General features: G+C 40.3%; 1 protein-coding gene and 1 long non-coding RNA gene across 10 annotated transcripts in view; one reads left to right on the top strand and one right to left on the bottom strand.

Moving 5' to 3' along the window:
* Positions 1 to 16,252, top strand: part of LOC104140179 (uncharacterized) — a 31,901-nt gene extending 15,649 nt beyond the window's left edge. Inside the window, exons 2-4 of one of the 2 annotated variants that reach the window (XR_693239.2) lie at positions 8,488 to 8,533; positions 12,153 to 12,255; positions 15,816 to 16,245. This is a non-coding gene — a long non-coding RNA (uncharacterized lncRNA). Of the gene's footprint in view, positions 1 to 8,487; positions 8,534 to 12,152; positions 12,256 to 15,815 lie in introns of both variants that reach the window. The other variant, XR_693238.2, reaches the window with a different exon arrangement.
* FBXO30 (F-box protein 30) lies at positions 247 to 18,795 on the bottom strand. Of its 8 annotated transcripts, XM_068938822.1 has the most exons (7): positions 18,653 to 18,761; positions 16,240 to 16,299; positions 13,905 to 14,009; positions 12,127 to 12,249; positions 8,839 to 8,933; positions 4,076 to 6,167; positions 247 to 3,166 (listed from the first exon to the last, which is right to left on the bottom strand). In XM_068938822.1, the coding sequence occupies exons 6-7, from the start codon at positions 6,149 to 6,151 to the stop codon at positions 2,963 to 2,965; spliced, it is 2,280 nt and encodes a 759-aa protein (XP_068794923.1). In that variant the 5' UTR covers positions 6,152 to 6,167; positions 8,839 to 8,933; positions 12,127 to 12,249; positions 13,905 to 14,009; positions 16,240 to 16,299; positions 18,653 to 18,761; the 3' UTR covers positions 247 to 2,962. The 8 variants fall into 8 exon arrangements, with proteins under 8 accessions (XP_068794923.1, XP_068794924.1, XP_068794918.1 ...); XM_068938823.1 differs by lacking the exon at positions 12,127 to 12,249 and having other exon boundaries at positions 18,653 to 18,782; XM_068938817.1 differs by lacking the exon at positions 8,839 to 8,933 and having other exon boundaries at positions 18,653 to 18,778.
* Positions 18,796 to 21,366: the final 2,571 nt, after the last annotated feature.

Genomic DNA, 21,366 nt, shown 5'->3' with positions numbered 1-21,366 from the left:
TAATAGACCAAGGCATTAGAAGTGAGTCCATAGTATAAAAAGGAATGATTGATCTTCATACTGAAGTGAATGTGAATACATATTAATTACCTGCAAATTATGGAGCATTTAAATGTTTGTAAATAGACTGCTTTATGTATTTTGATTTTTCAAGTACTTACTGAAATCCTCGAGACAGACACTGAGCACCATGTTTGAATACTGAAAGACCAGTGATAAGCTTTAATAAAAAAGGTACAATTGTACTAAAAGAGAAACTCCAAAGGTTTTATTAGGATTTTAACAGACATTGCAAAAAAAAAAAAAATTGCATAATGACTGAAAACATATTTTAAACAAAGTAGCAATGTGGTATCAAGTAAAAGAAAGACTGGAACAACTGTCTATATATGCTGTAAGGAAGATGTACCAGGAAAGGGATATGATATTTTTAAAATTCAAGGGCAAACATGAACAAGAAGCCACACTTTGATAGGCTGACTACACACCACAAATGTTTTACAAACTGCATAGCAGTGTAAAAAATGGTGTTATCCTAATGATACTGTATTCCTGCATTTGGCGCAGTTTACAAGGCAGAGATTTTGTTTACAACACAGATATTTTAATAGCTCTGGATTCTCATAAAAAATAAACTAATTTAACAAAAAAGCCTGTATCTACATTTGAAAACAAAAGTGCATGTATTGAGAAATAGTGTTATCTCTGAAGAAGAACACTGAAGTACTTAAGTTCATTTTAATAGATCCAACAGATGATACTTTAGATGTAGATCTGCACTGTAAGATTCTTTCAACATCCGCTTCTATAACTGAGCACCCTCTCCTCCTAAGCAAAAGACACTTCTGCCTACCCTAAGATTATCAGGGTTCTAGGTAGTTACAAAGAATGCCAAGTACCAAACCCACCACATTCCAGATTTAAAAATAAAAAATAAAAATCAGTAACCCAAGACAGATGTTTTAAAGTAAATTTAGCCAAAGACTCAGCCATAAACTCTTCAACATTCAGGATCCTTCCAGTCAGATGACTACTTTTAAACACTGGAGAGCAGCAGCAAGAAGTTATTAGAGCTAAAAAGACAAGAACTGATGAAAGCCTGTCTCCTGCCTTGTACTGAAGAATTTGTGGGTAACAAGCTTTACAGTGTGTGTACTCAGAGAACAGGGTGGTTTCTTTATAAACCCACTTAAAACCCAGTTGGTGTGGTCAGTTGTACATGGATCCAGATTCTCCTTTCCACGTAACTGTGGCAACAGCTAAGAGTTACCACAAATAGCAATGACTTCCGTTGAGGGTTCACTCCCTTTCTCCCTCCAACCAAAAAAATGGAAGTGTGGAAAGAGGACAGAGTTTCAAAATCCAGGCAGAGTTTCTGTTTAAGCTCTTCAGTAATTTCAACTCATGGCACTAAAGAACGAGATTTAATTTCTTTCTGGGTACCCTTAGCACTCTGGAAAGAAAAAGGCAGTGAATGTTTAGCTGGACTGGACCCAGAATGGGAAATGCACAGATACCAAAGTTATGAACTGCAGCCAGACTAGCCATAAACAAGTGTCCAGTACAGAAATTACGAGCAATAAATTTAGTCATTTTTGTAAACATCTCCTCCTTACCAATCTCTTTATTTTTCCTATAATGGAAATATGCACTGTATTTCTTTGTTCCAAGCACTGGTCTGTTTCTGTTTTAGCTTTGTGGCACAGTTGCTAAGTGCAACAGGCTAGAGACACTAACATTAATATAAACAAGTTGGAAAGTCAGTTCAAGTTATTAGAGTTTTGCTATACCAGGGCATTTTTCATAGCATGTATACTCTCTTCACAAATGCTTTGTAAGATCTTTCATTATGGAAGACTGGAAGCAAATTGGAGCTGTTCATTTAACAGATGTGATTGAACATATATTTCTGATATGCCTTATGTAAATAATGAATCATGTCTCATCTTATGAAGATGATGCATTTAATATACGTATCAGTAATCTAAAATGCTCCTCAAAAAAGCAGCATTTTTATAGACAAAGTAACAGAAAGGAGACAATACATCTCACGATACCATGAAACAAGTAAAGCCCTTTCATTAGCTGCATTATAAATTCGTAACTGTTAATCACATACTTTGAATTTCGACTGCTCAAGCAATTTAACCCTCAGCCAACTGCAGAACAAGGAAAAAAGTTTATAAATCAGATGTCGTCGTAGGTGCGAGTGTAAAAACTACTTTTCCATGTTTTAGCTTTAAACGTTTTGCTCCCAAAAGTGAAGTAACTGTTACCCAGTTCAAAAGAAAAACAATCATTGTTGATAGGTCAAAAGCAAGTTGTACCAAAAATTAAGCTGCTGTAAATCAGAGTTCACTTAGATCGTTCCTAACACTTTTAAATGCTTATCCTAGACCGCCTGTTAACTAGGAAGAGCACTAGAACACTGATTTAATGAGAAAAGATGTGCTTAAAAGCTGAATGTTTGTCCGAGACATCTATTATAAAGCTTTGACTTTTTCCTTATCTTTCAAATATGTGGATGATAATTTGTTATTAAAAGGAAGATCAAATACAGAGCGCGCTATTTGGTCAAGATCTTGTCCCACTGCAATTCAGTGTTTCCTATATAAATGTGCATACCATTAGGAGGCCATTTTTGAAATGATATCAGTCAACAGAAACATGGGCACCAGTGAATCAGAAAACACCTTAGGGTTTTGTTTTTAAGTTATATAAGTTAGATAAAACTACCCTGTCCAGCAAGTTCCGAATTTTTCAGACTTAGTTAAGGCAACTTTCATTACTTTCCAGCTAAACGGTATTATAAAAAATAAATGTCACTTCAAACCTTATATACACAGTGACAGAGTAGATTTAGCTAGAAAGTATCTTTAGTACATTAATAAAGTGTCACATAGTATTACCGAGGTTATAATCAGGTGCTTGAGTGTATGTGCAACTGGAGTGGTTTCAATATTTAAAGTACAGGTTTCAAAACAGAGCGCAGTGAACGTCCTTCTTTAGTGAGTTCTCGTGTTACACACATACATGGCAGTGGAACAGCCTCCTCTCTTCTCTCTACAGCATTATAGCTACATTTCTTCAAATGGTCAGCCATGCTTACGATGTCTGCAAACTTCCACTCATTCACAGTACAGAAGGCTGTACTGAATCGCCAAACCTGGAAAACAAGTCATATTTAGGCTCAAACATTCCTAAACTCAGAGTAGGGAATTAAATATTTGCCATTACTTTCAGATACTGTTTTGGGTCTACTGGAACTCTTGCTAAAAATCAGAACGACAAGGAAACAAACAATGCTAATTTTTGAACAGTCAGTCCCAGGCTGATTCAGATTCCAAGCTGAAGGCAGGGCACTGTTGTCTACAACAGCGTCTACAAAGTAGACATGATCAGTAGTTAAATGAAAAAGTGCCACATGACCATAAAACACAGTGAAAGTCCATTTCTAAAGTGATCAATTTTTGCAGTTCTAAATGACTGCTGCAGATAACCCTGGCACTTCAGGGTGGGGGAGAGAGGGGGGCAGAAAATGGTGAAAACCATACTAAACGAAAGTCACTGAAAGATTTAAGAATTATTTACATACTTGATCAATGCATAGTATCATGGTAAGGGATATGATCTTAACAGATGGGCAAAAATTAAAACTCCTTTAAACAGTATAAAAGCAAAAAATGCAAACTTTGTAGGTAACTTTCCCGCTTTCAGGGAATATTAGCATTAAAGAAAATCATGAAGCATGTAATTGCTAGATAAACCTCCAATTTACCCAAGATTTAAAAATATTAATTTTACATCAAGTAAAAACTGGACAGAAACTACCTCCAATCCTACTTCTCGAAGCGTGGAGAAAACTGAATACACCAGGGAAGTAACAACTGAACAAATCCGCTAACAATTTTTGCTAACTGCTGTTCTGAGACGGCCTGCTTCTTGAAGTGATACCATATCTAAAACCAGCAGTATCAATGGTGATCAGGCAAAATAACAAGGCTCAGGGAAAGCGCGGAGACATAGCCAATTTAATAGCCTTTCCCTTTCACCTTTAAGGGAAAAAATAGCTTACCTTTTCTTTTATTTGCCACGAAGAACTTCCATCTGGGTACCTTCTCTTCTCCCAAAGTAGTATCACCATTCCACGTGCTTGAAGCAAGCTTCCACACACATCTCTCATTAAACGTGACACTCTTGAAAGCTGACATAAACTAAAGCCATCTAGAAAACTAGCAATATGCTGCAGAACCTCAAAAGGTAGACTACTCAGGTGGTCATTATGTAGTCCAATTAAGCAGCTTTTTGCTGGTTCTACTAATACTGTAGATATGCAAGGCTGAACTCCAAATGACCGTAAGTGGCGGTCATGAATAATTTTTGCCCCTTGTGTTGAAGGGCAAAACCGACGTTGAGAATATGTACAGCCATAATATGCCAATGGACACCTTTGCTCCATCCAGCCATTAAGGCCAGCATGAATGTCACCATGCACGTTCTTAAAGTGTGAAGAAAATTCATTCCTCCTAAACAACTGTCCACAAACAAATGTAAACATTGAACGCTGTTTTGTTTGGTATCTAGCCACGTATTCCAATACCAAATCCAGTCCAAGGGTCTGGAATGGACTTGGATTTGAGAGCTGCGGGTTGGCATGATCACATGCAGAAGCTGAAGCTATTTCTCCCACCATTGTATTTGTGGCCAATATAGCAGATGGGAGAGAAAATGTTTGGGTCCCAAAGTCAACGTGATACACATCAACAGTGCGACTTTCTGATATCCCCCTACCTCCAGGAGAGTCTCCTAGACAAAACAGCAGAGCTGCTGTGATTAGATCAATCCCCTGCAGACCCATGGGATCTTCTGTTATCTCCAAATCTGATGTATCAACAGCTTTGTCTTCCTTTGGTGTGGACCAATAGTGATTAACAAGGAATTTGTATGATCGATGCCGTAAAAGTGAAAAGGCATCTACGTTTCTCAATCTTTCTTGTTCCACCTGTCTCTCTAACATTTCTTCTTCATTAGCATTATGTGGTAGTACATGATTAACACTGCCATTAACTAAGTGATCAGCTGGTATTACTTCTCTAAGTTGTGTTGTTGCAGGGAAGGAACTGCAAGGCTGTAACACTTCATCCTCAGGAGATGCAGTATATTCACCGTTTGCTAGACTGGATGGTTCTGAATTAGACACACTAAGACCTTCATTCTGGTCCAACACCTTTGAACTTTCATTTTCTACATGAAAGCCATTACACAAAAGTGAGGAATTACTGAGGTTTACATTTAAGTCATGTTTTTGAATTATGTCATAACAAATATCACTGGAACCATTTTGCTCCATTTGCGAATTTTGACTCAGGCTATCAAAGTTAATTCCCCCAACGGCTCCTATGTTATCTTCATCTGCATACTCATGGTCAGACTTTTCATCCTGTACAATTCCATTAGAAGCTTGTTCTTTAATCTCTGTGTCTTCCCTCCTTTCATGTGGTGAAATACAGAGCCTTGAACTTAACATACTGATGTCCCTTGTAGCAGTGTTCAGGATATCCAGAGCAGCAGCTAAACTCCTTGTTGTTTCTACAGTAGCTTGATAAAGTGCACCATAGGAATCTTCATCTACAGGCATCAAACCATTTGAGCGCACTGCATCTGGGGCACTTGATTTGACAGAGGTTTGCTCTCTGGTTTCTGATATTTGATCAGCTGCTTTTGACATCATAGTTGCTACTTTAAGTGATTCTAGTAACATGCGCTGGTCTTGAAGGGCTAAAGCCATATCTAGCTGCTCCACTTCATCAACATCTTTACTCAGATTTTCGTAAGATTTTCGGTCTGCGTAACTGACTGGCCATCTATTCCACTCCATGGTGCAACATACCACACTTGCAGGACAAACTTCTAGATGATCAGCAATTTTGTTTCGGGCTACTATGAAGGGACATCCAAAGCCGCTATTCAAACAAGGCACTCTTTCAAGTGGACATAAAATACGATGTTCCTCAGCTTTACATGAATGAAAAACTGCTCCACAAACCCACGGGCAGCCGATCAAATCACAGGAAATGCCAGGCTCTGGTCTGGTCATACAGCGACGACTGACACAGTTTACACAGTGTGAATGCTGCTGATTTTCCTCCATGACTGTAAATCCAATTCTGAGTGAAGAGAAAGAAGACAGAAAAGATAGTAATTAATGATATTAAGTTAATATTCTAACAGTTATTTGCAGTTTTGCATTCTCTGTATCAATGGAGAGATACATGTTAACATAACGTGAACTGATCAGTATCCCTTTTAAGGGAACAAGCATGTGACGTTTTATCTTAAAAAACGTTGCTTAAAAGTTCCACTGAAGATTAAGGATACACATTTATACACGAGTTCAAAACATATTCCCCACATTTATATTCACTAGATATGAAATATGTAACTCCAAAACGTTGTACAGTCCTTCCCTCTGAAGCAGCTCTTGTGCCCCTTCCCATTTAAAATAGATATTTCAACTAAAAATGAAGCGTTGTCATTGACTATCTTCTATCACTTAAAATCCTAGACCACATGACTCCACAGAGGAAGGAGAAGAAACAGAGGAACCCAGATTCATTCATCTGTTTACACCTCCTGTTCTCCAAGAGGCATCCTGTTGCCTAGGCTGCTTGCTACCACCTATGCTTCCTAGTCCCTCTTCATGCAGTTCCATCTAAGGCAATCTGCAACCTTCAGCGTTCATCTCTAAGTCTCCTGTTTTGTGCCATCCCCCCCGCTACACACACTGCTGCTTAGTCAGCAGTCCCTTACAACAGCTTTTCACTTTTTTTTCCCCCTAGTCTACAGCCTGTAGCTCTGCTTTTATTTTTATAGTAGCTGTTGCATAAAGGTAGCATTTAAAAAAAATTTTTATTTCACCAAAAACTTTTACATAGAACTCCAGTGCCCAACATGGCTCTATGTATACCTCCAGTTCTAGACACAAAAAGGTACTACTCCCCCCTGCCACACACACCTTAATACCCTCCTTAATTACAATAGTGTAATAGTTCAAAGTGTAAGGGTAACATGGCAACTTACATAACCAGGCTAAACAGTAATAAAAAGCCAGTTAAATATCCATGAGTAATCTATTAAAACACATACTGACACAAAAAAAAAATAAAAATCAAAGTCTTTGTTGTGCTATGAAGAAAAGAGTAAAATGTGTGTCTTTGTACTATACTTCCAAAAGCTCTTAGGTTCTTTACTAGCTTGAGCACAAGCCCATGCAAGTGTTCAAGCCCTCCTCTATGCTCTATTATAAAGCTTTCAGAAGTTAAACTGCTAGGGATTACAGTTCAGAGGTACCAGTGAATGAATTACACTGAGGTTGAGCTCAAAATACTTTGTTAAAATACACTGCTCAGTTTCTTCTTCTCCTTATCTGCCACCTTCCAAAATTATTTTTCTTGAAAAATACTTGCAGAATTTAAGATTAATAGAACAGAAATGGTTTCTTATTGTATTCTACTGTCCAGCAAGTATTCTCATGCAGTGTCTTCCGTCCAAACACTGCAGTTCTAATGAACTGGAACTTCTTAAATTAAAAATATTCAAAACTGACTGTAAAAATAAAACTGATTGGTATCACTCCTTTGTTCAAACTGAAAGTAAGAGAAAACAAAATAGCATTTCAGACACTTGACTTCAGATTATTTACAGCATTGAAATAAATTTCTATGTGACACTTACCTCAGATGTATTCTTTTAATGTTTTGAAATTCATGCCAACTCTAACTAGCAATCAGACCTCATCCCTCCATCCCTTGTAACATGGATAGCTCAAATGTTTTAGCCACCCACTCTTCTAACACTTCTGGCAAAGAAGCTTATGTGCTACAATTAGCAGGCAAAACACAGCTGAATTTATATAGTGAATAACAAATAACTTTACCCCTCACACACTGTCAAGTGTGCAATCACTGAACTCCGTGACTGATTTGCTAAAGGTTTTCGCAAACCTTTCTGGCACACAACCTGCTTTTACCTTACGTATTAAGTCAGAAAGCACCTACAGCCAAGAGTTGAAACATGTTCCATGAAGAATCAGGAAGGGAATATTACTGAACTTTTGTGGGAAAGCAATCTTATTCCTAGTTCCTCTACCAAACCCCTCTCTTTAAGCAATTCCTGCCAAATACAAACACATCTGCATTAGTAAACCTGTTTTCTTTTATGAAGAGAACTTTCACTATTATAAAATAATACCCTTACTTTTGCAATAAGTTACTTCATATTAGAGATATTCTTTCATCATATAAATTTTTTTAATATATCACCATCTCCCACCTATGTTCTCCTACAGCCTACATTCAACTTTTAACATTGTATAAAGAACCCCACAAAGGAAGGGTCTTGAAGACTGCCAGTCATATTTACAGTTTAGCTGCAAGCTCAATAGATATTTTTACATGGTTATTTTTCACATCTTTGCTTTTTAACTAGGTATTCATTATACACAAGATCCAGTCATCAAGACTGCTTTCACTAGGTAAGTAATGGGATATATATATATTGCTGACATAGTTGGGGTCCTACTGAACGAGAGCTGGGAAACAGTACTGTTCAGGGAACAGCAGCATAAGTAGCAGTAAGTGTAAGTAGCATTCCCAGTAGCAGTAACTGGGAATGAGGTACTTTCCACTCTGCTTTCATGATGCTTTGATGGGTAGGACCGCCCTGGAAAAATGGGTTTTGTTAAAACTGCTGTGAAACTGACTGCACAATATAGCCACAGTAAGAAAGTTTTAAACACTCATTCTAAGTATGAGATACTTAACAACAAGAGATACTTACAACTCAAACTCACCGACGATCCCAAGAAACTCTAACTAAATTCAAAAGCTTCCTTTCTTTTTGGAGATATTCCAATACAACCCACAACTGTTTATCTAGCAGGCATGAAGGGTCAAAAGGAAAAAGAGAAAAAAAAAAAAGTCAAACACCCTACTTTTCCTCAACCACTGAACATTGCATCAATACTGAAACTAAACTCTAGTTTTCCTGGAGTCAACAAACGAGCAGAAATCAGAAGGAAAGCTCACAGATTATGTGTGTATTTTAAGACACTTGACACACAAAATGGAGATACATTAAGTTCTGAAAGACGATTGCTAGTTGCTAACTCACCAACCCCGACAGGCCCCAGCCCTCACTCCATAAATCTAAAGAGTCCTGCTCCCACAAAACAAGATGACAAGTAGTCCTGTAGCAGCAAAGCTTAATTTAATCAGTTGACTTGCAAAAAAAACCCATGCACATTGCTCACTTCAGGATGGCCAGATATGAGCCATTTGCAGACCAGAAGGCAGGTTTGTTAACTAGAGCACACTGCTGTGTTAGCTCCTAGGCCAAAGTTGGCTCACTTTCAGACAGCTCAGAACAGTCAAAGCGAGCTCATGTTTGCCTGCACCATTTGTGTAGACATACCCTAAATTAGTCAACCATCATTAAATACTGTCTTTAAATAGCCTATGTGAGCTTACACAGAAGAACATTCTATTAAGACAGTAAAACATCCTCCTCCCTAGCATACTATCTTGGTCTTTACAAGTCAGATTGTGAAACCTGAGTTCTGTGACTATACCATCTTTTTATCAAGCTCCAAGACTCCTTTCAGGCATTAGCTAACGTTCACCAAAACTTAATGATCTAACATGCACAAATGCAAGTTTGAAGTGCATAGGAAAGAGAATCTGGTGAAAACATCAAATATCACTGATAGACGGTGTACAAAGGCCAGATCAGACACTAAAAATACCATGTTCTGGTTAGGTAGATGCTAATTTAGTCCTGTAACAGACGCTTGTGATTGTTTTTACAAAGAAGCAGTTATGCATATGATCAGTTAAATAGCTGAAGTAACCTATTTCCTCAGTTTCCCTAAATTAGAATGTTATAGATCACTGAAGTTTGATACTACTTATTATTTCTCTTAAAATTTGAATCCACTGGCACCTTAAATTTATAATTTAAAATCTCCTTGGACATCAGTAGAACATCAACATGACATTCACCAAAATTCTGTGTGGTCCTCAGGCCTTAATGTCATAGGACTTGCTGTAGAATTCCAACTTAGTTGGAATGTCACTTTTTATTTATAGCTTACTACAAAGCCCTTTTATGCATTTTAAATGTCCTTTTCACACATTTCTTCTTTTAGTGCCTGGCCTTCAAACCCCACAACTATTTTGTTGAGTCATGAGTTCCTGGATTGCTTAACTAGATAAGGCTTTTGATAAATTTTGTGATAAGTGAATTGTAAGTCCAAATACAAAAGTTAACTAAACATCCCTATCAAACAGGCACAAGGTGAAACAATAGGATAATATTTCTAAAATTAGAATATTCAATCAGGTAATGGTCACTACTCATTCAATTCTGTAAATCAGGTATTCTTGTGAACCACAGCTTAGCATCTTTTGGATTCACAGACTAAAAGCATCCACATATGAATCATTTTTCTTTGAAGCAAAACAATTAACGTATTCCTAATATCACACTGAGAACTAGAAGGAGAACCCTCTTCCCAAACATTGTCGTGAAAAAAAGAACAACAACAACACTGGGCAAAGCAGAGCTAAAGACAATTCTTGGTGCAGGTAACAACATCTAAACTTGTACTTTGAGTTACTCTGAGATACAAAATTGAAAAAGCTAGGATACATGGCTGTCGTTGCAAACTGAGCAAAAGAAAAATATCATTTGTTAAAACGGGCACTGACGAGATTTATAGTGTTTATATCCTATTGTGTTCCTTACCAAAATTTGGAAAGAAGTTAGAAAGTCAAATCCGTGACTACAGCAAGAAAGAACAGCTGTCCTTTTCTGATAGCCTAATGTCAGCAACTAGGTTGAGTTCATATGAGATGCTTAAGTATGCACACTTGACTGTTACTAGCAGAGAAACCTAAAAATACATCTAGTTCCAGTGAGGTGACCACTGCTCTCAGAATTTGTGTGATCACTTGATGTTATTGTGCATACTATACAGTCAGCTGACCAAATCGGCCAGAACATGCTTTGAAAATCTGTCATAATTAAAAGGATTAAAATTCCAGCTGCTACAGCCACATGATTTTCAGTTGCTGTTGTAACATAAATATTAAAATAGCATAATAAGGGTTTCAAACAGTCACTACACAATACTTCAGCTGCAAGTAGGAGCTCTCACCGTCTCCTCCACTGCAAAGTATCAGATGCTGTACTTAGTATTATCAAACACAAAGTCTGCCTACTTTCCCCTGCGTGAACCCCTTTGTACCGGTTAAGATATGAAACCGCAACGACTATTCCTGCTGTTGGAACCCTCTGTTATTCAGCCACCTTTTATTCATCAAACCTATAAAAGCTCAACTGTCTTTGAGACACTTCCCTCTATCATATCTTATTAAATTGGCCAACAGTTTCTTAAATTACTGGTTCAAGGGAGCAGATGAACAGAGAGGCATAAGCAGTGCTACAGGTTAAACTCCCACAGGCATACGAAACCACCCACAAGCAGTCAGATATATGCAAAACATTCTTTTAAAAAAAGTTTTGGAGGATGCAACATAAACAGAAGAACACAATGCCATACTCCTGAACCTCCCACTTTTTCCAACTATATCCAGCTATGTGGATAAAAGGTCTATATCTGTGGCCAACTAGTCTCATAATATGTGGAAGCTATGCATTGTAGAGAGCAAAGGGATAAGATTTAAGTGACGTTTGTATATGAAAATAAATAAATAAAAATAAATAAAAACAACATGATTCACAGAATTTCACAAGTTAAAACAGGAAGAGGTATGAAAAAAAGTTTCAGAATACTTTGCCAAAATAGAATCGGTAGTATTACAGTTGAACAAGCTATTTTATTTCTCTATAGCCTACCACACGTGGGAGAATAACCATCATTCACCTTGACTACTAGGTCTACCAGATGCATTAAGCAAGCTTTGCTGTCTTCCAGGAAGTAAGCTTTCTTGTCTTCTCATCCCTGTCTTGTACAAAAAGTATAACAACTTTCATATCTACCAAACACCTCAATCTGTTACTACAATACCATGGCCACAAACTTTCTAGCGTGTATGTTACACTCACTTTTTGACTTTTTTTTGTTTCATCAGTTTTCAGATGACAGATGGATTCCCTGGAGTTTCAGTAAAAACTTCTGACAGTTTCAACCTGATGAATGACAAGTGCCGCCACTAGTTGCCATCCCTGCTGGAGGTGAGCAATAAAAGGCAGATTTAACTCTACTACTCAAGACTCCACAATGACTAAGGTTAAATACGCCATTCTGAGGCTTCTCCAAAGCCAGCGCAGCCTCTGCCCTCACATTAGGGAGCTGGCTACCTCAAGCCTCACTTAAATGTCTCTCCATAGGGTTGGGACAGTAGGAAGCAGGGACCTACAACAAAGCTAATCTAATGCTACACAAACTTCCAACTACTATTTAAAATGGTAAATTCAGAAGAACAGCAAACAACATTATAAATTATTAGCTATTAAAATGAAACAAGAGGTGACAAACGTAAAAGGTACATGCCTCAGTAGCACAGGCTGGCTGTCTTTTTATGTATATATATATATGCTTATATATATATATATATATTTTTTTTTTTTTTTTTACAGTTTTTCTGATTTCTGAAAAGAAGCCCTGTATTTATCCAAATTAGTTCATATCAGACATGCTTTTAGGAAGTAGAGTCTTTTCAGGTGCCACACTTCCAACTTCAACCTTAGAGGATACAAGGCACCTTTTTTCTCTCAGAGATTATCAGGACAGCCCTGGCTTCCATTATAGCTAGGCAGATTGCAGTTGTTCAAAACAGCATTCAAAATATTTGGATAAATCATCATTTATTGCATTCTTAAACAGCGTAAACTGATCTACTACAAAGAGGAGAGCACCTTCCCTGGCTGGTACTGAGTGCAGATGTGGGACACACTAAAGTTTTTTTGTTGCTTTATTTTGTTTTTAAATCACTGAATTCATAAGAAGGAGCTTCAAATACTAAAGCCCAAACTACTACACAAGCACTATGTTACTTTCACCATTATCATCATAGGCTATGACAATTTCTTGACATTACACACTAGAAGCAAAGAGAGTTCACGCTAAAAAACAAAGCTTCTTATTGCAAGAAGAGATACAGGAGGATACATATTCGTGCAAGATTCTAGTTTTATCAGTGATCTACCATCTAATGAATGATCAAAGCATTGACATGTACTGACTGCTTTTTGAAGCATCATTTAAGAAGTTGACCATCTGACTCAAAAAACAGAAACCTCTCACTCCAGCAAAAATAATGATCGGTGGAATTATAAAAATGTAACCTCTGTGATGTTAACCCTAAGAAGAAAAGCTTTTTCAAATCTTACCCCTCACCTCACCCCAAATTTTCTAGTTATAGAAAGTGATTTGTATCTTGTAGTCTTTTCAGTAACCCTTTAGAAGCTCCTTTTTCCCCGAGGGCTCAACCCCTTCCTCCCATTCAGGGAATTTAGTTAGATATTTCCTCTCAAATGATTTCAGGCATAAAATAGAATTTAAGGGAAAATAAAACACTGTTATGACTACAGTGGACCTCCAATGATGCCCCATCTGCCTGGCTTGTTGTTTTAGAACGCAAGCTCTGATGGAATGAGAGAATACTTCTCTCTATCACTATCAAACCCTATGAACATTAAAAATCAAAAAGCTTTTCCTTAGAGTACTTTTGTGACAGATCTGCCATGCATTCTTGACTTCTTGACGCGTTCCCCAAATAAGGCCAAAAGCTTCAACGTGCCTTTAGCCACACACTACCACAGGACAACCACACCAAGAACAGCTACGCTTGGTGCATGGCTCAGCCACAAAAGCACTCTACCTGTTGAGATGATGACAGGACAGAATCAGCTAGACAGCCAGCAGATTTCATGGGTAAAGCACTTCTGAACTTGAATTCAGTGCGACTCCTTGATTGTTGCAGACTCTGCAAGAAATGAGACCAGAAATACAGTTTCATTTCAGGTGTACAGATTGCTTCCCATATGCACAATCCTTTGAAAGAGTCACAACCTTACACTATCGGGAGCTACAAATGGTTAAACATTTTGCTTTTTTTTTTTAAATGGAAAACTAAACAAATTTTTAATAGACTTTGCAACCACAATGTAAGTTCTGTCATTCTAGTTTATTGCCTGTTAGTCAGACGAGACGGTTAGTCATTACTTTAAGGCTAAAGAGACTATCAAAAATTATTTACTATGGCCTGTTTCACTTAATTCTTCAGTGTGGTCCACCAGCAACCATTTAAGAAAAGATGCATCAGGATTCAGGACTGAATTCAAGACTGCATCAGCTGCAAAATTTTAAAAAGTTTCACAATTTAATTATTTTATAAACTGCATTTCATCTTGGACAAAATTTATCCATCTTCAACTCCGAGACAGGAGAACTGATAAATAGTTGCTGAATAGTAGAAGGGTCTTCAGGGTAACAAGTATCTTCTTCTTCCATGTGTTCATACCCATATATTATTATTAGAAGTTAACAGAGATGGACTAGAGGTGAAATACCCACAGAAAAGTAACATCCTTATCCCCAGACATCAGTTCTCAAGTATTCTAGAAATAAGTAAAAATGAAAGCATTCCAAAATTTCTCAAAAATCAGAAGCAAAAGTATTGCAAAAAGTAATGCATTTATATTACAGTAGGCAGATTTCACCACCCAAAAGAAGTCAAAAATAAATCCTTTGTCTTCATAATATTTTAATTCATACATGTTGCAGCAGAATTCCTGACCTCTGTATTTATAGAGATCAGGACATAACTCTTGTTAATGCACTGTTTCAGGTCTTACTGCACAAGTTTAACCAGTTCCCATAGCAAAATAAGAAAATAAATTTAAAGTAAATGGAACATGAGCACAGCTGCTCTCCAGGATCGTAGGCTGAAATGCAGACCTAACACACTGTACATAGCAGGGTTTGTTGTTAGTTTTATTTAAAATATACCCTTGTTAGTAGCATAAGGCCTGATATGCCAAAAGTAGTTGGAACATAGGAATTCTAACAGGATTCCACTGCATCAGATATAATACTAAAGTTGAAAAGGTTTTGTCCTAAAATAGTTTGTAACTTAAAAGCACAATAGAAAGGGCAAAAGAACAAGAACAGAGATGGTATTCAGAACTTCAACCTTTTCTGTTTTCAGGTATTTAACTTTCATATCAAAGACAGATAAACTTTTTGCAGCATCTGTTAGGATTTTTTGCCCTTCCAAACTACTTAGTTTTAAAAGCAATGGAAATAATACTTTTTAGATTTGTTTTAATTGGATATTTTGTACTATTTTATAAAAGAACCTATCCCAAATAGTTGATAACAGGAAGCTGGGAACATATCTCATAATGAGCTGATAACTTTCAAAGTACCAGCTCTTCTACTTGAATGAAAAAGTGGTGGTGGGGGGGGGGGGGAGAAAAAAATCAACAGAAATATCTTCATTAAAAGTTTTTGCAGTGGTTTAGGGCATAAAATGAGTCATCAATTTCTGATCTCTAATATAACATAGACTGTGTTTTCCAAATGTCAACAGGCACGAAACTAATATATATTTTTTAAAAGACTCCAGCTGAACTTCCCCATCCAAATACACTCCATAGCTGGTGATAATAGTGACTCAGCTAAAATAAGTTTGCGTGTGTGTGCTTCTTCATAGTTGTAATGCTCTTACAAAAAAAGATCTTATTTGCTAAGAACCTATCACACTCCAACCAATTTCTTTCTTCCACAGGACTCCTGGAAAACTACGGTTTCTACTGGAAATGCTTCTAAATGGACAGATATGAAGTTTAACCTTAAAACAAGCAAACAAAAAACCCCACCATCCACCTTCAGGCATCTATATAAAACGTCTGAACCAGGTATCAGTATTCGGTGGAAAGCATGAACCATTGACTTAAGCTTTATATCAAGAGTTGTAATTGTGCCAATTAGAATTTTACCCCATTGTTTCTCTCTCATGTGCTCACGCCTTAAGTTAAAACCTATCAGGCTTTCAGCATGATTTCACATTAAGAACTTAGATCAGTTTTTGGCATTTGGTAAACAGCAGTGCAGTCTCTCCAATCAGATGTTCTACAGGTCCTAAGGATTTGCAGGGCATTTTACTGAGATTCAAGTAGTGTTAACAGATCACAATAAAATAAAAGACATACCAAGTGTCACAGCAGTATGTATTGCAAGGACTTCCTTCAAAAACTGTTCAAAACAGTATCCTGCAAAGTAAGGCAAAGTTTAGAGCTCCCCTGCAATTTGAATTATTTTGGCCTGTTTTAGACCAGTTTAAACTACATAATTTTTCAGTCTTCTTCCTTTATCCAATGCAGACACTAGATTGTGCTCAGAGACATAAGCAAGTTTACATATTATTTCTTTTTAACCCTGAACAATGTTACTATTTATTTGTGCTCTGTTCAGGAATATATTCATCATACAATCTAGGGGACTCAGCAACAAAAACTCAAGTTATCTTTATTCCTACTGTGCAGAACATGACATTGAAAGTTGCTTGTCACTAATATACTGACCACTAATGAGAGCCTGATTCTCTGCTCCTGTCTCTATACCACTGGATCTCATTGCCAGGGGCAAGTAGCATCTGCTTCACTTGAGACACAGCTCACAAAATAAATAGGTTTACCAATTTGCAGGTAATTTAATTTTTTTATATTAAGTTTAGGTTAATCTGACTGAATACAAAAGCATACGTTTGTTACGAAGGTGACATCCACAGCTCCTTCAAGGACTTAAGTGAAGACTAACAGCAATATGATTTCTTTTTCACAGAGGTACAGCAGGAAGCCCTTTAGTACCTAGGTCAAAAACCAGCTTTTCCAAAAACTTGCAGAAACATTGCTGGAAAGTTTCCAACCAGGCATTGCTGGATAAACTCAGCACTTCTTTTGCCCATTAAACTTCTAACATCAAAGTAGGAGGCAAGGAAAATAAAGAAAAATTAAGAAGTTAATTGATTAAAAGAACAACTTAGTCCCTAAGAGAAAGGGCAACCAAAAGGCACTGCTTTTGCCCCTTCTGCCAGGACTCTCTCCTGTTCTCTGAACACTTTCCAACTTGTGAAAAGACTAAGATAGAGACCCCCACAAAAAGACTCAGCTTGCTACCTAACCCCTAGTCTATCTCTCCTCTGGATGAAACTGGGTTGCTAAAAAAAAAAAAAAAAAAAAAAAAATTGCAGAAATATTTAGGTGCATATACAGTGGAAAGCACGTTAAGGTTCCCAATGTACTTTCCAGTCTTCTAGGTATTTATTTTCTAGGTATTTAACTTGCCTACCAGTTGAAGTTCTTTTAATATTTTTGTACTATTGGGAGAGGTGAAAAACCATAAATAAGCATCACTAACATCCTCACCATCATGCATCACTGCAGAAGCGCAAACCCTAACCCTCCAAATCATGGCACAAGCTAAAGTTGTATGACAACAGAAGACAGCAGCTGTCCAGGGAAAGGACTTACCCATCTGTGCTATACACTGATTCCAAAGAAAGCAGAGAGACTTCTCTTGTGCAGAGCGCTAGCACAAGCAAGGTGATGTTGCAGCAGCATGGGCCCAGCTTTAGATTAGTACGCTAACACACGCTTATTTTGGCACACTAACAATAAAATCAGCAAAAGGGAAACGAGGATTATGAAAAGCTCCTCAGCCAAATCTCAGTAGAACTTTATGGAACAAAAGCAAAACGTCTCTCCAGTCCATGCGTTTTCTCCTTGGAGAATTCAAAAGATCTGCTGCAAACAATAGTGGCATTAGGAATTTTGAAAGCGAGCCTACATGACTGTTTTAAGCTGCATGCCCTTCAAAGAAGTTACTGCCATCTCACAATACACTTCTGACCACTGATCTTTAGGGTTACAGGAGTACAGCTACACAACCTTCCTCACCACTGTAAAGGAGAAAGAGCTTGCAGCGCACACCTACAACCCCTCTAAAAAGGGATTAAGAGAGAGACAAAAAACCCGAGAGAACACATCCTCTCGCATAATCTGAGCGCAGCTACTCGAAAGACGCAAACACAGAGGATTAGAGAAAGATTTCAGCAACACCCCGGCATTATCTGCCCTCTTCCCCTCTCCTTCCACGCAGGAAGGAGCCTCTCTGGCTTCAGTGCCGACAGCACCGGGCCGGGCCCTGCCCCTTCCCACGTGCTGCCGCCGACACCCTGGAGAGCGCTGGCGGCACCGCGGGGCAGGCGGCCGCGGCACGGCTCGCCCCGCCGCCCCCGCCGGCTCCCGGCAGCCGAGGGGCCGGGCCGGGCCGCCACCCTGCACGGCGCGTTACCACCGACGCACGCTCCGCACGGCGAGACCTGGCCGGGCCGGGCCGGGCCGGGGAGGAGGCAGCGGCACCGCCAACGCACCGACCCCGCGGCCTCCTCCCGGCGTGCGGGCAGCGTCACCCCGCAGCCAGGCCCCGGTGCTCGCCCCCGCCGGGCCGCCATTTGTTTACCACTCGGCTGCCAGGCAGCCGCCGCCGGCCAGGAAAGGGACGGAGCCCCGCCGGCGCGCAGGCCCCAGCTCGCCCCGCCGGCTGCAGCCAGCCGCCGCTCACCCGTCCCCGTCGCTCGGCCGGCAGGAGGTGCGGGCCGCGGGGAGGGCTGCTCGCTCAGCGCTGCGCCGCGCCCCGTCCCCACCGGGCTCTCCTCGTCGCCGTCGTCGCCGCCGCCGCCACCGCGGCGCTCGCCCCGCCCCGCCCCGCCCGGCCTCGCCGCCAGCCGCGCCCCCAACGGCCGCGCGCAGGCGCGCGCACGCCAGGGCCTGCGACGCGGGGCGGCGGCGAGCCCAGGTCCCTCGGCGCTCGCGAGGGGCGGGGGCAGCGGCGGGCGGGCGGGCGGGCGGGGGAGGGGGGCGCCGAGCCGAGCCGCGCGGCGCCGCCGCAGCCTTTCTTCCCTGGTGACACGGCGGGGCGGGCCGGGGCGGAGTGCCCGGATGTCGCGTGCTCGGCCCGCCCCGCCCGTCGGCGCGCATGCGCGGCGGCGGCCGTCGTTCAGGGGTGGAGGGTTGGCGGCGGCGACTGCCCGGTGGTGCGCGTGCGGCGGCCGTTGGGCCGGGCCGGAGAGACCGGGGCAGGCCGAGGGCCGGGGCGGCTGCTGCGCAGCCCCGGGTACCTGTGTGGAAAGAGTGTTTTTCAGGGTGGAAACTGGGCTCTGTCCGGGAAGGAGCACCGCGTGCAAGCTGAGTGACCGTTTTTCAGGCTTTTTTGCGCCGGAGCGGCCAGGCGCTGAGGGCAATAGGGCGTACAGGGCGCAGCAAGTGCAGCTGTTGTTTTGTATCTAAGCAAAACCCTGCTTGGCTTCGGTGGAGGCTGTGTTACGCTCCAGGACTGGGCTTTGCTAAAGCAGTTGCCTCAGCAAAACGTTTCCTGCCAACCAACTCAAAAATGCCTTTTACTGTTGCTGGCGGTGACTGTCTAATGGCTTTCACAGTGCACGTTTGGCCTATGGTGATCCTGCGGGCTTTTAGAGCGCTGCAGAGCAAAGTGGGTTTTTCTCCAGGAAAGCAGGGCTTGCTCCCAGGGGTACGGGGTGCTGAGGCTGCCAGTGCAGGTTTGGCTCTTCAGACTAGAGTCCAGCTGTACAGGGGGCTTTAGCCAGGTAGGCGTTATTTTGCAGGTTATGGTTGCAATAAGGGTCCTATTAATGCTTAGAGTATTATTTTTCTTGATAACCGTGTCCTGCTTTAAGTGGATGTAGTGTGTCATGTAGTCCTGAGAGAAAAGCAGTTTTTGACCCTACAACTGGTTCAAAAGGAGCATGCTAATATAAATTTACTTCATTACCACAAAAAATACAAATTGGGAAGATTAGGTTGTTAGTTCACAAGCAATAGTATTATGTTGTTTTAAACTCTTTGTTAAAAACCTTGTTTTTCTACACCCCATTTCTGAAGACTGTATTTCTCTGTTATTTGCACAGACCTCTGTTTAAGAGAGGCTATAAGTGTTTAGGAGCAAGCCAGCTGTTGGCAGGTGCCCTGCGTCTCTTAGCATTTAGCCCAAGTTCAGTGGAGAGTAAGAAAAATGTGACGTAAGCTGCCATCTACATGTTAGGGATGTCTCAGAAAGCATAAGATGACCTTAATACTAGGCATCAGTTTTTCCTATAGTAAGCAGTCTCAGGTTTGCCCCACCCTTATATTACAGCCTTGATCTTCCTTGGTCTCAAGAACCTTTTTTTTCCTTCATAGGTTTGATTATAGGATCAGGACATAATGATCTAGCAAAGGGAGTTCCAGAAGACATTACGGATTTGCTTCATGACTCACAGAAGCCAAGCAAAATTATTTAATCTGCTCAGCAGGCAATTATACAAATGGCTGGCCAGAATCCATGCAGGCAGTCACTGGTTTTCACAACTGCTGCTTGGTACTGACTGCTTATTGGTACTGACTTTAATGGGACAGGTAAAGTTGGGCAGGCCTTTTATTCTCACCATGGTAAAACATACGCTGTGGCTGACTGAGCTCAACCTGCAGCAACAGTGTTTGTTATATAGGATGTTGTACAGCTTTTCTGTCTTAACTGCCTGGGTGCTGGGACTGAGCTCCTATGATGAAAGTGGGACTTCTTACTTAAACTGCTGCTTTTTAGGGAGAAGGATGAACTTCTGTGGCTTGGACTTCTTTTCTCATACCTCAGTTGATCTCAGCTGATCATTCCGTCTTTCAGGGAAGGATCTGCGGCTTCTCTAAGACATTAGCGAATAGGCTTGCTTGCAGTCCCTGAGCTATCCCCTTCTATCTGTCCTGAAAATCGTCGTCGTTCTCATCAACTACCATTTAGGGTAATCAGGGAAGTTGGAACCATACAATTTGGCCTAGTACCGTTGCCCTGCAAGCCAGAAGGCCTCTGAGGATTCCGTGGATGAACAACTGTAGAGGCTATTTTCTACCGGCTTAGGTCCAAAATGAATGAAACTTCATTCTGGTTACTCATAAATGGAGAATGAGTATCTGTATCTGCTCCAGTATTGTTCTGTACATGATGCTGTCAGTGAAGTCATCAGAAGACTGAGATGTAAATTGATTCTTGAGGCGGTGTTATTCAGTTCTTTCTCCTAGTCTGAAGTAAAGCCTGTATCAAATGCCAAGACGGTTACTGAGGTGTGCAGACAATTTCTGGTAAACTAGTAACTCTACATGAAATAAAATGTATTTGCTTCTGATGCCATAAAAAGGTGCAGTTTGTTTGTTGGCACACTGTCTAATAAATGTGAATTATTTAAGCTCTTTCTAGTTTCAAACCCTTACAATCACAGTTGTTTTTCA

This window comes from Struthio camelus, chromosome 3 (assembly GCF_040807025.1).
Source record: "Struthio camelus isolate bStrCam1 chromosome 3, bStrCam1.hap1, whole genome shotgun sequence".
Lineage (NCBI taxonomy): Eukaryota > Metazoa > Chordata > Aves > Struthioniformes > Struthionidae > Struthio > Struthio camelus.
This window is presented reverse-complemented; position numbering and strand designations above follow the sequence as displayed.